Source organism: Prionailurus bengalensis, chromosome C2 (assembly GCF_016509475.1).
Source record: "Prionailurus bengalensis isolate Pbe53 chromosome C2, Fcat_Pben_1.1_paternal_pri, whole genome shotgun sequence".
In the NCBI taxonomy this organism is placed as follows: domain Eukaryota; kingdom Metazoa; phylum Chordata; class Mammalia; order Carnivora; family Felidae; genus Prionailurus; species Prionailurus bengalensis.
The window spans coordinates 59,067,416-59,081,908 of NC_057350.1; the positions used below are offsets into that span (position 1 = coordinate 59,067,416).

Here is a 14,493-nt window from a genome sequence, read left to right on the forward strand (position 1 = left end):
TTGATTAGTTCCTACCAATCCTAGAATTCTGTGATACCAGTAATTCTGTGGTATTTTACAGCCCAAACAACTAAGTAATTCAAGCTCCTGAATTCTTATTTTTTACCAACACATTCACTGCTTAGGCCTGATTTAGGAAAACAGTTATATCTCTTTGGTTGGATAGTGAGGCAGCTTAAACTTTGAATGGGAACTCTGTAATCTATTATTCAAGTGACGGGGGTAAATTGTTTATAATCTCTTAGTGCCTCTTCGTTTCTCATCTGCAAAATGAAGATAATGGCACTTACCTCACAGGACTCTTAGAACATTAAATTGGTAGTACATGTAACATGTTTAAAACTATGCTTGGCACAGCACTTAATAAATAGAAGCTCTCTATTCAAAGAATTCTTTCTTAGGCAATGACACAGGCAGTTAGCAAAGGACCTGTTTAAATCCCCAACTCTTTATCTCCTTAGACTTGCTTTCTTGCCACAGGACACACCAACACACAGGCTACTGGTAGGAATGACCAGTAAATGCCAAGGCAGCCCAGCAAAGAAGCAAGTACTGAATATAAGTGTAATTAACAGGAAGCTCTCTGGGGATTGGAACACCATTCCACTTATCTTGCTATTCCCCACAGTACTTGGCATACACCTTTGCACATATTAGTATTTCATATTTATCTCCTTCATGTGTGACTAAAAAATTATATATTCTAAAATTTGCCTTTGTTGTCCACTATGAGTCCGTTCAACACTTTGATCCCCTTCTCCCACTGTTGGCCTCCTGGTTTTGGGTCATCATAGGCATATATTGCTTCTGCCTTCCTGGAGGATTTAAAGAGGAAAAATCCAGGCATTGGGTTGAATTGCTCAATGTTGCTTTTTTTTAATATTAACCTTGCCTGAACAATGCAGCAATAATGCTTTTCAGCATGTTATATTCATTCTTTTATAAACTTCCACTGTACATCTGTCTTCTTTAAGTGTTCATCATATTGGATACTCTATATGGAAAATCCAAAAGGTTCCACCAAAAACCTGCTAGAACTGATCCATGATTTCAGCAAAGTTATAGGACATGAAATCAATGCACTGAAATCGGTTGCATTCGTATACACCAATAATTAAGCAACAGAAAGAGATATCAAGGAATCTATCCCATTTCCAATTGCACCAAAACCCATAAAACAGCTAGGAATAAATCTAACCAAAGAAGTGAAACATCTGTACACTGAAAACTATAGAAATCTTATGAAAGAAATTGAAGAAGACACACACACACACAAAATGGAAAAATATTCCATGCTCCTGGATAGGAAGAACAAATATTGTTATAATGTCAATACTACCCAAAGTGATCTACATATTCAATGCAATACCTATCAAAATAACATCAGCATTCTTCACACAGTGAGAACAAACAATCCTAAAATTTGTATGGAACCAGAAAAGACCCCAAATGGCCAAAGCAATATTGAAAAAGAAAACTAAAGTAGGAGGTATCACAATCCCGGACTTTGAGTTGTATTACAAAGGTGTAATCATCAAGACAGTACGGTACTGGCACAAAGACAGACACTCAGATCAATGGAACAGAATAGAGAACCCAGAAATGGACCCACAAATGTATAGCCAACTAATCTTTGACAAAGCAGGGAAGAATATCCAATGGAATAAAGACAGTCTCTTCAGCAAGTGGTGCTGGGAAAACTGGACAGTGACATGCAGAAAAATGAACCTCAACCACTTTCTTACACCATACACAAAAATAAACTCAAAATGGATGAAAGACCTCAAGGTAAGACAGAAAGCCATCAAAATCCTCAAGGAGAAAGCAGGCAAAAACCTCTTTAACCTTGGCTACAGCAACTTCTTACTCAACACGTCTCTGGAGGCAAAGGAATAAAAAAAAGCAAAAATGAACTACTGGGACCTCATCAAAATAAAAAGCATCTGCACAGCGAAGGAAACAATCAGCAACACTAAAGGCAACCGATGGAATGGGAAAAGATATTGGCAAATGACATATCAGATAAAGGGTTAGTATCCAAAATCTATAACAAATTTATCAAACTCAACACCCAAAAAACAAATAATCCAGTGAAGAAATGGGCAAAAGACATGAAGAGACACTTCTCCAAAGAAGACATCCAGATGGCCAACCGACACATGAAAAAATGCTCAACATCACTCATCATCAAGGAAATACAAATCAAAACCACAATGAGATACCACCTCATATCTGTCAGAATGGCTAACATTAACAACTCAGGCAACAACAGATGTTGGCAAGGATGTGGAGAAAGAGGATCTCTTTTGCAATGCTGGTGGGAATGCAAACTGGTGCAGCCACTCTGGAAAACAGTATGGAGGTTCCTCAAAAAATTAAAAATAGAACTACCCTACGACCCAGCAATTGCACCACTAGGTATTTATCCAAAGGATACAGGAGTGCTGTTTCAAAGGGGCACATGCACCCCCATGTTTATAGCAGCACTATGAATGGATAAAGAAGATGTGGTATATATATACAATGGAGTATTAATCGGCAATCAGAAAGAATGAAATCTTGCCATTTGCAACTACATGGATGGAACCGGAGGGTATTATGGTAAGTGAAATCAGTCAGTCAGAGAAAGACAAATATCATATGACTTCACTCATATGAGGACTTTAAGATACAAAACAGATGAACATAAGGGAAGGGAAGCAAAAAGAATATAAAATTAAAAAAAAACTGAATAGGTGCCGTCTTAGCTCAGCAGGCAGTGTGTCAGTCTGATAAAAAAAAAGCTGAATAAAGAATATCACTTTTACAAATAAAAAAATAAAAATAAAGAAGGTAGATATCATGTTAAGGGTTCTTATCATGAAAAAGGAGGGGCGGGGGAGGACATAAGGAAATTTGGGATGTGTTGGATATGCCTATTACCTTGACTGTGGTAATGGCATCATGGGTGTTTGCATATGGGGAAACTCATCAAATTGTAGTCACTAAATATGCGCAGTTCTTTGTATATCAATTATACACCAATAAAGCTGTTTTTAAAAAACTAAAAAAAAAGTGTTCATCATATTGTTTTAAAGTGATCACATTTGCCCAGCCCTCTTCCCCAGTCCCCTAACACCACTGAGGTCCCATAAGCATTTGAACGGCCTCAAGCTGGTGGGGCGGGGAATGGAGGCCCTTGTACTTATACTCATTAATCAAGAAAACAAAATTTTAAGTAAGATATATTTTATCTTCCTACCTTGACAATATAATGTTATAATTATTTGTATGGCTAGGCTTGAAATGGAATCTCTTATACTCTTCAACATCTGTACTTGAACTGCAATGAGACTGCTGCAGTGAGACTCCAGTCCGGCTGCTTCTCTTCCAACACACGGCTTATCCCTCTCTGCCACAGGCCAGTACATGTGAGTGGACACCATGCTGGCACTTCTCTTGGCTCTCAGGGTGTGCACACCAAAGGCCCAGTTTGCTTGTGAGATAATGGCCCAGGGAAAAAGGCTCAAGAGGGCCTTACAAATGAGCTGAGGACCATCTGAGCAGATTATTTGGGTCCTTAGCACTAGGGGTGTGGTCTAGAATAAGAAGGTATGTCCAAGCTTTGGGTGGCCATCATGTACCTGCATGACAGTTTAACTCGTCCCTTTGCCCACTCAAATATCTTGCGTCCTTCCAAGGAGATCTGAGGCTATTCTTAATGTGCTGACTTTAAGGAACTTGCTGTGTACTACAGAGGCTTACAGCAAAAGTAACTATTACAAGAACATGCTGAGGATTAAGAGAGAACATATAGGGGCACCTGGATGGCTCAGTCAGTTGAGCATCCGGCTCTTGGTTTCAGCTCAGGTCTTGATCTCAGGGTCATGAGTTCAAGCCCTGCACTGGGCTCCACAGTAAGGCATGGAGCCTACTTTAAAAACAAAAATTAAAATTAAAAAAAGAGAGAATACTCATTAAAAGATGTGCCTGGAGGAATTAAGGAAGTCTTTGACCTTACTGAGGCATTCAAGTAGTCTACAAGAGTCTTTTACCACAGCTCAGCTTTGGAGGCAAAAGGAGAAAGGGAAGAGAATCTCAGTCAGAAGACGCGCCTTGTTCAAATTTACAGAAGTGTGAAAAAGTAGAGCAATCTGGGAAATTAAAAGTGGGTCATTTGGCCTGATTTGGGGCTGTAGAGCAGTCAGTGGCTTTCACACATAATATGGGATGATCCCAAAGTCTCAGAAAGAGCGAGAAAACTCATTTGCCCGATTCCCTAAATGCAGTGGCTGAGGATGGCGGTGTTCTCTTGCCAATATACTTACTCTCCCTTCTTTTCACCGAAGCTTCCCACTGCACCCACCAGCACCTGGGCCGCACTCTGGGACAGAGTCTCATTCGTGTATTGTCTCTGGTAGCTTGCCTAAAAGAAACGTGCAGTCCAATTGTTATGTGGCATGGTTAATGATAACAAATTAGTATTCCCTTTATGGAAAAACAGTCTGTGAGAAAAAAAGTCAAAATCCCTAAATAATCTAGTATCGTTATAAAAAGAATGTTTCTGTAAAGTCCAGATCTTGAGATCAGTGTAGGAGGTCTGTCTGTGCTTTGGGTGGAATCAAACTGGTTCTATGGGAAACTAGGTTCCTGCTAGATGTGAACTAGACTTTCAAGAATAAGTGGAGTTCTGGGACCCAATAAATGTGCGAGTATATCCCTATCTTAAAAGCTTATAATGCATCTTAGAAATTTAAAGGCTCTGAGAAATCCTGTAGTAGAGGATCCTGGTTTATATCTTTAATTTTTCCAAATATTTTGACAAAAGAACTCTTGTTTTCTCCAATCTATTATAAGTATTAAGTGAATTGCCACTGTGTACAGAAAATATTCATTTGTTTATTCAGTCTGTATACTGAGAGACCACTTTGCTTCAGGCACTACTTTTGATGCTGAAGAAATCATTGTCTGACACTGCCGTGGTCTCAGAGTGCTGACACTGTTAAAAATCTCTGTATGAACCAACTTTCTAAATTGGAATGCATGGTGTAATTAAAGACTTCTGCTTTCATAGAACATGTCCTGTCTGTACAGGATATGGATATTAAAATGCATTTTTGTTCTTGAGGGATGCCAGAAAGGGATAGAACTAATTTAAAGAATGAGGGAACAAAAGGTTGTTTGTCCATGATACAGGAATTCAACAGTCTACTTAAGCTTCATTAAAATATTTATAAAATAATGTGAGATAAACATATTTTCAATATCCTCAAAAGTAAACACCATAGTATGTAGATAACTAAGGAAACTGAAAGTAATATGGAACTCATGAAAGCTTAGCAACACAAATGACAACGCAGTTAAGATACTAGAAATATGTTAGTTCTTTTTTTTTTTTTTTTTAACATTTATTTATTTTTGAGACAGAGAGAGACAGAGCATGAACGGGGGAGGGGCAGAGAGAGAGGGAGACACAGAATCGGAAACAGGCTCCAGGCTCTGAGCCATCAGCCCAGAGCCTGACGCGGGGCTCGAACTCACGGGCCGCGAGATCGTGACCCGGCTGAAGTCGGACGCTTAACCGACTGCGCCACCCAGGCGCCCCAGAAATATGTTAATTCTTAAGTGATCATTCAAACCAAAATGTAAGAAGAATTTAGAGAATGGTTGATTCCTTAAAATAACCACCATTTATTGATCTCCCTACCATACTATTACATTAACTGACATGTTTTATGCAGAATTATTTAATTCTTGCAGGAAACTTATGGGGAAGATATTTTAATCTGTATTTCATAGATGAGAAAGCTGAGGCTCAGAGAATTAAGTCATTTTCCCAAGATCACATTAGAAACCCAGTTCTCTCTGAATTTAAAACCTGTCTCCTCTTCCCCCCATTATGGTTGGGGGATGTTGCCTCTTCTATACCACTGTCTCGCCATGCTGTGCTTCCTCTTCTAATGTACAATAGTAGAGAAGATACTGTCCCAGTGAACAATACCTGACTGAGGAGCACCTGGGTGGCCCAGTCAGTTAAGTGTCCAGCTCTTGATTTTGGTTCAGGTCATGATATCACAGTTCGTGGGATCGAGACCAATGTCGAGCCCATAGCCTGCTTGGGATTCTCTCCTCTCCCCCTCCCCCGCCCTGGTCTCTCTCTGACCCTCTCTCTCTCTCTCTCTCTCTCTCTCTCTCAAAATAAATAAATAAAATCTTAAAACAAAACAAAACAAAAAAAACAGTAAATGGCTGAGATTTATTTTTTTTAATGTTTATTTATTTATAATAGAGAGAGAGAGTGCAAGTGGGAGCAGGAGAGAGAGAGAATCCCAAGCAGGCGTTGTGCTGTCAGCACAGTGACTGAGATTTAAATAAAAACTATCAAAGCTTTAAAAACTGTAATAGACCAATTAATATTATGGTTGGAGCAGTGAGCATTAGAATTGACATTGTAGAAACCAAATCAACTAACCAAGGTAAGCGTGAAAATATGTCTAGAACAAAGAAGGGCTAAAAAGATGTGAGGCGAGATAAAGAGCTGGAGAACAGAGCAGAAAGATCCAACTTACTTTAAAAAATAAGGATTTCCTGGGGGACCTGGGTGGCTCAGTAGGCTGAGCGTCTGACTCTTGATTTTGTTTCAGGTTGTGATCCCATGGTTCTTGGAATTGAGACCTGCACTGAGCTCTGCACTGCTAGCATAGAGCCTCTCTCTTCCTCTCTCTCACAGTCTCTGCCCCCCTCACTTGTGCTCCCATGCTCTTTCTCAAAAATAAACAACAACAAAAACAAACAAACAAAAGTATTTCCTGATTCAGACCCAACACGTAGCACAAAAATCAACAAAGATATAATGGTAGAAAACAAACATTTAGGGAAAGAAACCAAAAAGATTCATGGTGGATACGTTGCAGAAAATGTAGAATATCATATATGGAAAGAATCTAAGAGTTCCTGTAGTTAGCATTTTCCTATTTTATGAATGGAGAGAATAAAGACTGAAAAAGAATAAATCCTAAGACATACATCATATTATTAATGAAAATCAAGATCCAAAATGGAATGTCCTGTATTGATTTTGAGAGATCTTGAATACATATTTTCCTGAAATAAATTAAAAATCTGGAAGTGACTCAAAGACACGATGTCATAAAATCTGCTGGTGGAGCAAAGTACCATATGGGCATAAGTTCATCCTTAATGGCACTGCCTCAATGGCTTAATGAAATTTATTCAGGTCCTTGGAAAAGCTGCCTTTGAGATTCAACCTGTCTGCCAGGACTACTGCTGAAGAGAGAACAATTATACCCTACAAACCTTCCATTTCCCAAGTTAGATTGAACATATAGAATGCTTGGAATCCTGTATGGCTAGAATAGATGAGACATGCACGACAGTTCCATATGCAATGAGGAAGGCCCAACATGAACAATAGTAAATAAGCTATTAGCAATTTCCCACAGAGTCTGCTCTGTGGCTGTGTCACAGAATTTCTCTAATTTTTATCCAAGATTTGCTCTGGAAGCTACTACTCTCTATTTGCAGTTATTAGCAGACTTGGTGGTATCTTTCACGAAAACCTGGCATGGAACTGGAGCTGGATGGTGTCATCGAAATGACCGCATAACACGTGTGAAGGTTGAATTCAACTGTAATTCCTGCCATTGGGATCTGTGAGATTCCCAAATCCTCTTAATAAAACACCTTTTACTTAGGCCAATTTGGATGGATCCATTTTTCTTTTCTCTCTTTTGGCAATCAAGCAGATTCCTAAGACAATGCCAAACTTCCCTTTGCCTTTATAACAATCTATTCAGTTCAGCAGGTAAGCAAAATCTAGATGTCTTTAGCAAGGGAGAAAGCTTTCAGTATAATTTTAGGCCAAAATATAATTTTATTTTTTTTTATTTTAGAGGGAGATAGAGCTCCAGGGGGAGAGAGAGGCAGAGGGGGAGAGAGGCAGAGAGAGAGAGAGAGAGAGAGAGAGAGAGAGATAATCCCAAGCATGCCCCATGCTGTCAGTGCAGAGCCTGATGCAGGGCTCAATCTCAGGACCCTAGGATCAAGACCAGAGTCAAAATCAAGAGTTGGACGCTCAGCCAACTCAGCCACCCAGAAGCCCCCACAAATATCATTTTAAAAGTGTATAATCAAGTACTAACTATTTGTGCTGACAAGAGACGCCTGTTGGCCAACTCCATTGCTTCAATGTTAAGGGTCTCATCTATTTCCTTGTTACAGGCTAGACATTTCACCTTTTGATGTTCTGTTGTTTCTCCTTGGCTCAACTAAGTAGAAAGAAATAACAAAAAAGTAATACATGAATATTAATATATTGTTTAGCATAACCCTCAAGCAATTCACATAACAATTTGGTTTGAAAATTATAGAAAATCTGCTAGATACAGAAAAAATGTTCAGATGAGTTTCCTCATCATTTCACAGTTATCTGGAAGGTAAAATAATTGCCAGTTTTTGGGAAAAGGAGTTATATCATATTTTTACCTTTACATGGCATTATTGAGAGTTTATAAGGCTACCATGTATATAATTCCACTTTAAGACAATGGTTCTGAAAGTGTGGTCCCCCAGCAGCCTCAGAATCACCTGAAAATTGTTAGAAATGCAAATTCACGTCTGGGGGAACAGGGCAGAAATCTGTGATTTTACAAACCCATCCCATGATTCTTGCTGCAGTTAGAGTTTGACAATCACTGCTTTAACCTTATCGATTAAGGTAGAATAGAAAATGAACTTGGCCTTGAGAGATGGGAGTTATGGATAATTTCATTTTACATATGAGAAAAGCTGAAGCTTAGAGAAAATAAAACATTTGCTCAAGAGCACAAAGCTATTTATTAAAGTGACAAAGCTAGGATACGAACCCAGATTTTCTGAGTCCAAGGCCAGTGCTCTATCTGTTATACTGTTATAGTCCCCCTTGTCTGCACTGTAAAGAGGAGAAAGCAGTTGTTTGGTCACCTGCTATCTGAAACAGAAAAGGTGTCAGAGTGGGGGCCTCAACGTTGACTCCGAAGTAGAATCAGCTGGGTAAATGGAATAAAAATACATATTCTTAGGACCCTCTTCAGGCCACTTGCATCAGAATTTCCGGGGGAGGGGCTGGGAAATAAAGCCATATTTTAATAAACTTTCTAGAAGATTCTGATGCAGCCAGGTTAGCAAAAGGCCACAATCAGAAATTGGGAGCTATTATAGAAAATAATTGAATTTGATTTGGTACTTGTCTTATCCAGAAATTCCTGGCAGTATTCCTATAGATGGGGGGGCTTGGTTCTGGATCCCCATCTAGAGCGTCAAGTACTGGTTAGTGGATATGAAATGGATTTGAGGAATCCTACTTTATAGAAACCAATTATCTTATGGCTATACTCCTAGAATTTGGCTCCTCATATTGTATGATGCAGAAAAACACTGTAAAAACTGCATCATACAATATGCATTAAAACACTGCATTGAGAACTGGACATGACATAGGAGATAGCAAAACAGCAGTAACATTGAGAAGATTCCAGAACAACTTTTATTATTTCTTCTCATGGCAACCATTACTGATTGGTGAGTTACATATGCTTCAAACACAGATATTCTAAAGCATATCTCAGAAGCAGGAGGTGACATCTCACTCACACCTAAACTTATGACACTGGCTTTGAATTCTGTTTTATATCAAAAAATAATATTAGTCATAAGTTAGGGGCTAGCAAGTGCTTGGCAAATACAGTAGTGTAAATAAATGCTGAACAAAGGCACCTGTCCACCGTCAATCTAGCAAAAAACTAGCCATTTTCTAAGACTCACTCTCCTCTTTTTATGGTAACTTTAAAGGGAGCTCCAATTCATCACTCCTTCTTTTGAATTTTACACCACTTATTTTCTACCTACTCAAAGAGGTTGTCACTTCTATGCTGCCCCACAATGATCACAAAATTCCCTAAGATCCCCTTCTTACTATTATGACAGTGAGCCCCCAGTACAACTTCTGTATTGTAAGTATTAAAAATTGTGAATTAATATTTACAACATTTATACTTACTTAAGATAATTAGTTATATCTGCTTTGAAAGAATCAACAAAAGATACTATTTGCTTACTGCATATGGGTTTTGAAGGACAATTGCTTTCTCAACCATATTCCAATCTGCATTAGCAAGATCTTTGTCAAATTTGAGTGCAGAAGCTGCAGATTTGGTTAGCTCTTGAAAGTGTTGAAATGTACAATAAAGAGATTTATATTTTGTTGATGTGACGTCATGAAGACCTTTGATACAAAGAACATGTTTTATCAATAATAAAGATGCCACCATTTTGAATATGGATTATAAGTTTCCCTTTGTATTTTTGATTTAAGTTAAAGACTCAGCATATATTGTTTAATAATGGGAACCCTGACAATTTTAAGCTTTTCTACTTTCATACTCCTCAAAAACACTGAGGTACATAATGGTAACAGTAATAGTTAATAATTATCGAGTGCTTGGGGCGCCTGGGTGGCGCAGTCGGTTAAGCGTCCGACTTCAGCCAGGTCACGATCTCGCGGTCCGTGAGTTCGAGCCCCGCGTCAGGCTCTGGGCTGATGGCTCAGAGCCTGGAGCCTGTTTCCGATTCTGTGTCTCCCTCTCTCTCTGCCCCTCCCCCGTTCATGCTCTGTCTCTCTCTGTCCCCCCCCAAAAAAACAAAACAAAACAAAAAAAAACCAAAACGTTGAATAATTATCGAGTGCTTAACATATGCTGAAAAACACATCTCAACACCTTGAATGTATTGTCTCTGATTACCTTACCCACCTTTTGAGGTAAGTCCCTTTTCCCAGTTTGATAGATGAGGAGACAGAAGAAAAGAGGTGTGATGATTAATTTTATGTGTCAACTTGACTGGGTTACAAGATAACCAGATATTTGATGTGTCTGTGAAGGTGTTTCTGGATAAGAATAATATTTAACTTGGTAGACTTGAGCAAAGCCGATTGACCTCTTCAATGCAGGCAGGCCTCATCAAAACCATTGGAGGCCTGAACAGAACAAAAGAAAATTCGTTCTCTCTGCCTCATAGTCTTTGAGTTGGGACACTCAGTCCTTTCCTGCCTTCACAATTTGGACAGGAACTTACACTATTGGTTTTCCTGGTTCTCAGACCTTTGGACTGTAGATCTTGGGGCTTCTCAGCTTCCATAATCATGTGAGCCAACTTCTTATTGTAAATCTCTTTATAAATATATGATATATACATATAATATATACAGAATAGATGACATATACATATATATGTGAGATATAGGAGATATATATCTACACATTCATATATCTGTACTTCTGACATATACATCCTGACATATACATCTCATATATATGTACATATGTACAAATATACAGAATATATGTAAATATACATATATGCAAGAGATACACATGTAGGAGGTATTGATATAGATATATACATATATATATACAGAGTATATATACATAGACACATCTACCCTACTAAATATAATATTGTATATATTTATATGATAAGTGTTTGATATGTATTTGTCTCTAGACCTCATTAAGGTTTGAAGGACTCTCAATATTAAGCACAAATTCCTTTTTATGAGCCATAGACGTTTCCTTGGAAAGCAATGATGTTCTGTAAGCAAATGTTCACTGCTCTTAGTGCAAGTAAACATACTCCACAATAAGAATTTTAAGTTTATTTAGCTACTAAGTAGAACATATGATGCTCTTTGCAAAACTTTCCCTCTTTAATCTTTTCTTCCCAATTTACTATGTTAAGGCTCAGAGAATTTAAAAAAGTAAAGAGAAAAGATTTTGTTACAAATACAAGGAAGGAATGCAGATTGGGTAATGAAATACCATTCATAAAGATGGACTCTCAGATTGATTAAAAAGACCATTAGAGGGGCACCTGGGTGGCTCAGTCGGTTAAGCCTTGGCTTAGGTCATGATCTCACAGTTTCATGAGTTGGAGTCCTGTGTCCGGCTCTGTGCTGATAGCACAGAACCTTCTTGGGATTCTCTCTCTCCCTCTCTGTCTGCCCGTCCCTCATTCATTCTCTCTGTCTCTCTCTGTCTCGCTGTCTCTCTCTCTCTCTCCCTCTCCCTCTCCCTCTCTTCCTTCCTCTCTCTCTCTTAAATTAAAAAATGAATTGCCATTAGAGTGAAAACGCTGTGTGCAAAGGGAAGGATGATAGAGCAGTTGAGAATATAATGGATTAAAACATCAGGGCCAATTTTTTTTTCTAGGTTTTCAACTGCCACATGAATTTTTAACTCTCTAGATCTCGACTTTTCAATTGTTAAAAAGTAGGGGATGAAAACGGACATATTGCATAATGCAGTTGCTTCCTAAAATTGCTATTTCTGCTTTAATGCTCTTCATCCCACAATCAGTTTTCCACAGAAGTAGAGTTAACCATATAATTACACTTACTTGCTTAAAACCAGCCAAGAAATTCCTTTTGCTGACAGTGTGGAGCCTGCTTGGGATTCGCTCTCCCCCCCTCTCCCTCCCCTCCTTTCTCTCTCCCTCTCTCTCTCTCTCTCTCTGACTTCCCTTCCCCTACTTGAACTCTCTTTCAAAACAAATAAACATTTTTAAAAATGTTATTAGAAAATGTTTCTCTTCACTCAGAATAGTAATTAGTAGGGCTTACCTAGTTTACTAACTGCCATTGGCAAAATAAATCTATTGACAATCAAGGTAACTAAGCAAACTGACACTCCATGAAATAATACCTAGAGTAGAAAGAAAAATACAAAGTAAGTAATCATGACAATTTCATGCACTATATTCTATATTTGCTAATGTAAGTTAAACCAGGCTGTATTAAGTCAATAAATGCTCATAGTAGAGAAGAATATGAATGTCAGGCATGATGAAAGTACTCTGGGTATTCTCTATCTCCCTGCATAGATTTTATTCATGCTTTTGGAACCAAATCAATACTCAGGACACATGATCTGACAAGTAAACAAATACTTATGGAGACATTGGGAACATAAAAAGCTTGTCCTTAAATTTCACTGCTGCACTTCTTGGGCCTTGGGAATATGCTTGTACTTTATCGGTTCTTATTCACTACACACGCCACCATGGGCATAACCATGAAGTTCTGTGTTCAACACTTCCAGGCACCTCTGTATCAAATAATTCTCCTCATCTGGGGTAAGAGAAGAGCTCGAGGGTCTTGCTATGTTTGCTTACCTCATGTTTTGCCTCTCTGCCATCCTTTCATTGTAAGGAGGGAGGAGCAGTTAATATCTCTGGTGCCACTTGATTTTTTTTCTCTGCTTATACTCCCAGTTGGAACAATACTTTTCAATCTAAGACCGCACACTTCTGTTGACTTACATAACTCTAATTTCCAGAACTTATGTCATACCCCCAGCCTTTCCTTTTTTTGTGGCTACAGATGGAGGTTAGAGACAGAGCGTGAAACCACACCAGAGACTCTCCAGGTGGCATATTAGAATCATGGGGAAACTTTAAAATACTGGTGCCCAATATGCTCCCACTGAATATTCTGATTTATACGAGGGTGGAGCCCACACATTAGTAATTAGAAAAACTGAGGTATAATGTATATACATTGAAATGTACTTGTTTACCATTTGATAAATTTTGACATTGTATATACCCACATAACCCTCAATCCTATCAAGATGTAAAATATTCTTATATCCCCCCCCTCCCCCAAATATCTCTAGTTCTCCTTGCCAATCAATCCCCTACTCCACAGGAGGTCTGATTTCTATTTCTATAGATAAGAACTACCAATTCTAAAACCTTCATGTAAATTGAACATTATGTTTCTCATTGTAGTTTTAATTTGCACTTCCCTAAAGAAGTGATGTTGAGCATTTTTAATGTGCTTAGTGGTAGATATATCTTTCTTTGTGAAGTATCTGTTTATCTCTTTTGCCTGTTTTAAAAAATTAGGCTGTTTTTCATTTATTATAAAATTATAGAAAATTTGAAAACTGTATTCGATCACTTCATATATTTTAACCAGTTTAATAGTTGTTTACTATAGGAAATAAGTCTGATATCCACTATTCATCATGGCCGTGGCCAGAATTCCACATGCACTGATAATTTTCTAAAAGTTCCTGAAGCACTCTAAAGTGCGTCCAAAATTGAGGATCACTAAGTTTGTTAATTTAATAGTAATAAAAGTTAACTTCTATATAGTAAGCATAGAGCACGATATATCAGGCTTATTTAATCCTCACAACAGTTCTGTGAAGTGAATACCAATATTGTCCAATTGCACAGATGGGAAATTTAGGCACTGTCACTTAGCCAAGGTCAATAAACTTGTGAGTAGTAGACACAAGATTAAGTTATTTTTAACCTTTACTCTAGTGCTGCTTTGTGAGTATTAAAAAGTATTAAAAGGTTAGCTATAGGGTTCAGCCAAATTAAATGAAGTGTTACTTTCTTTTCAACTAGTTACTACTCTAGTGAGGGCATCTCACTAAATGATTTTATTTA

The 14,493-nt window shown here is 38.1% G+C and overlaps 1 protein-coding gene across 2 annotated transcripts in view; it reads right to left on the reverse strand.

Moving 5' to 3' along the window:
* Window positions 1-14,493, reverse strand: part of SLC9C1 (solute carrier family 9 member C1) — a 109,015-nt gene that overhangs the window by 48,354 nt on the left and 46,168 nt on the right. For both annotated transcript variants that reach the window (XM_043594166.1, XM_043594167.1), the window contains 4 exons: window positions 12,653-12,734; window positions 10,095-10,261; window positions 8,142-8,267; window positions 4,308-4,405 (listed from right to left, as the gene is read on the reverse strand). In XM_043594166.1, the coding sequence (XP_043450101.1) occupies window positions 4,308-4,405; window positions 8,142-8,267; window positions 10,095-10,261; window positions 12,653-12,734 (473 nt within the window). The remainder of the gene's footprint in view (window positions 1-4,307; window positions 4,406-8,141; window positions 8,268-10,094; window positions 10,262-12,652; window positions 12,735-14,493) is intronic.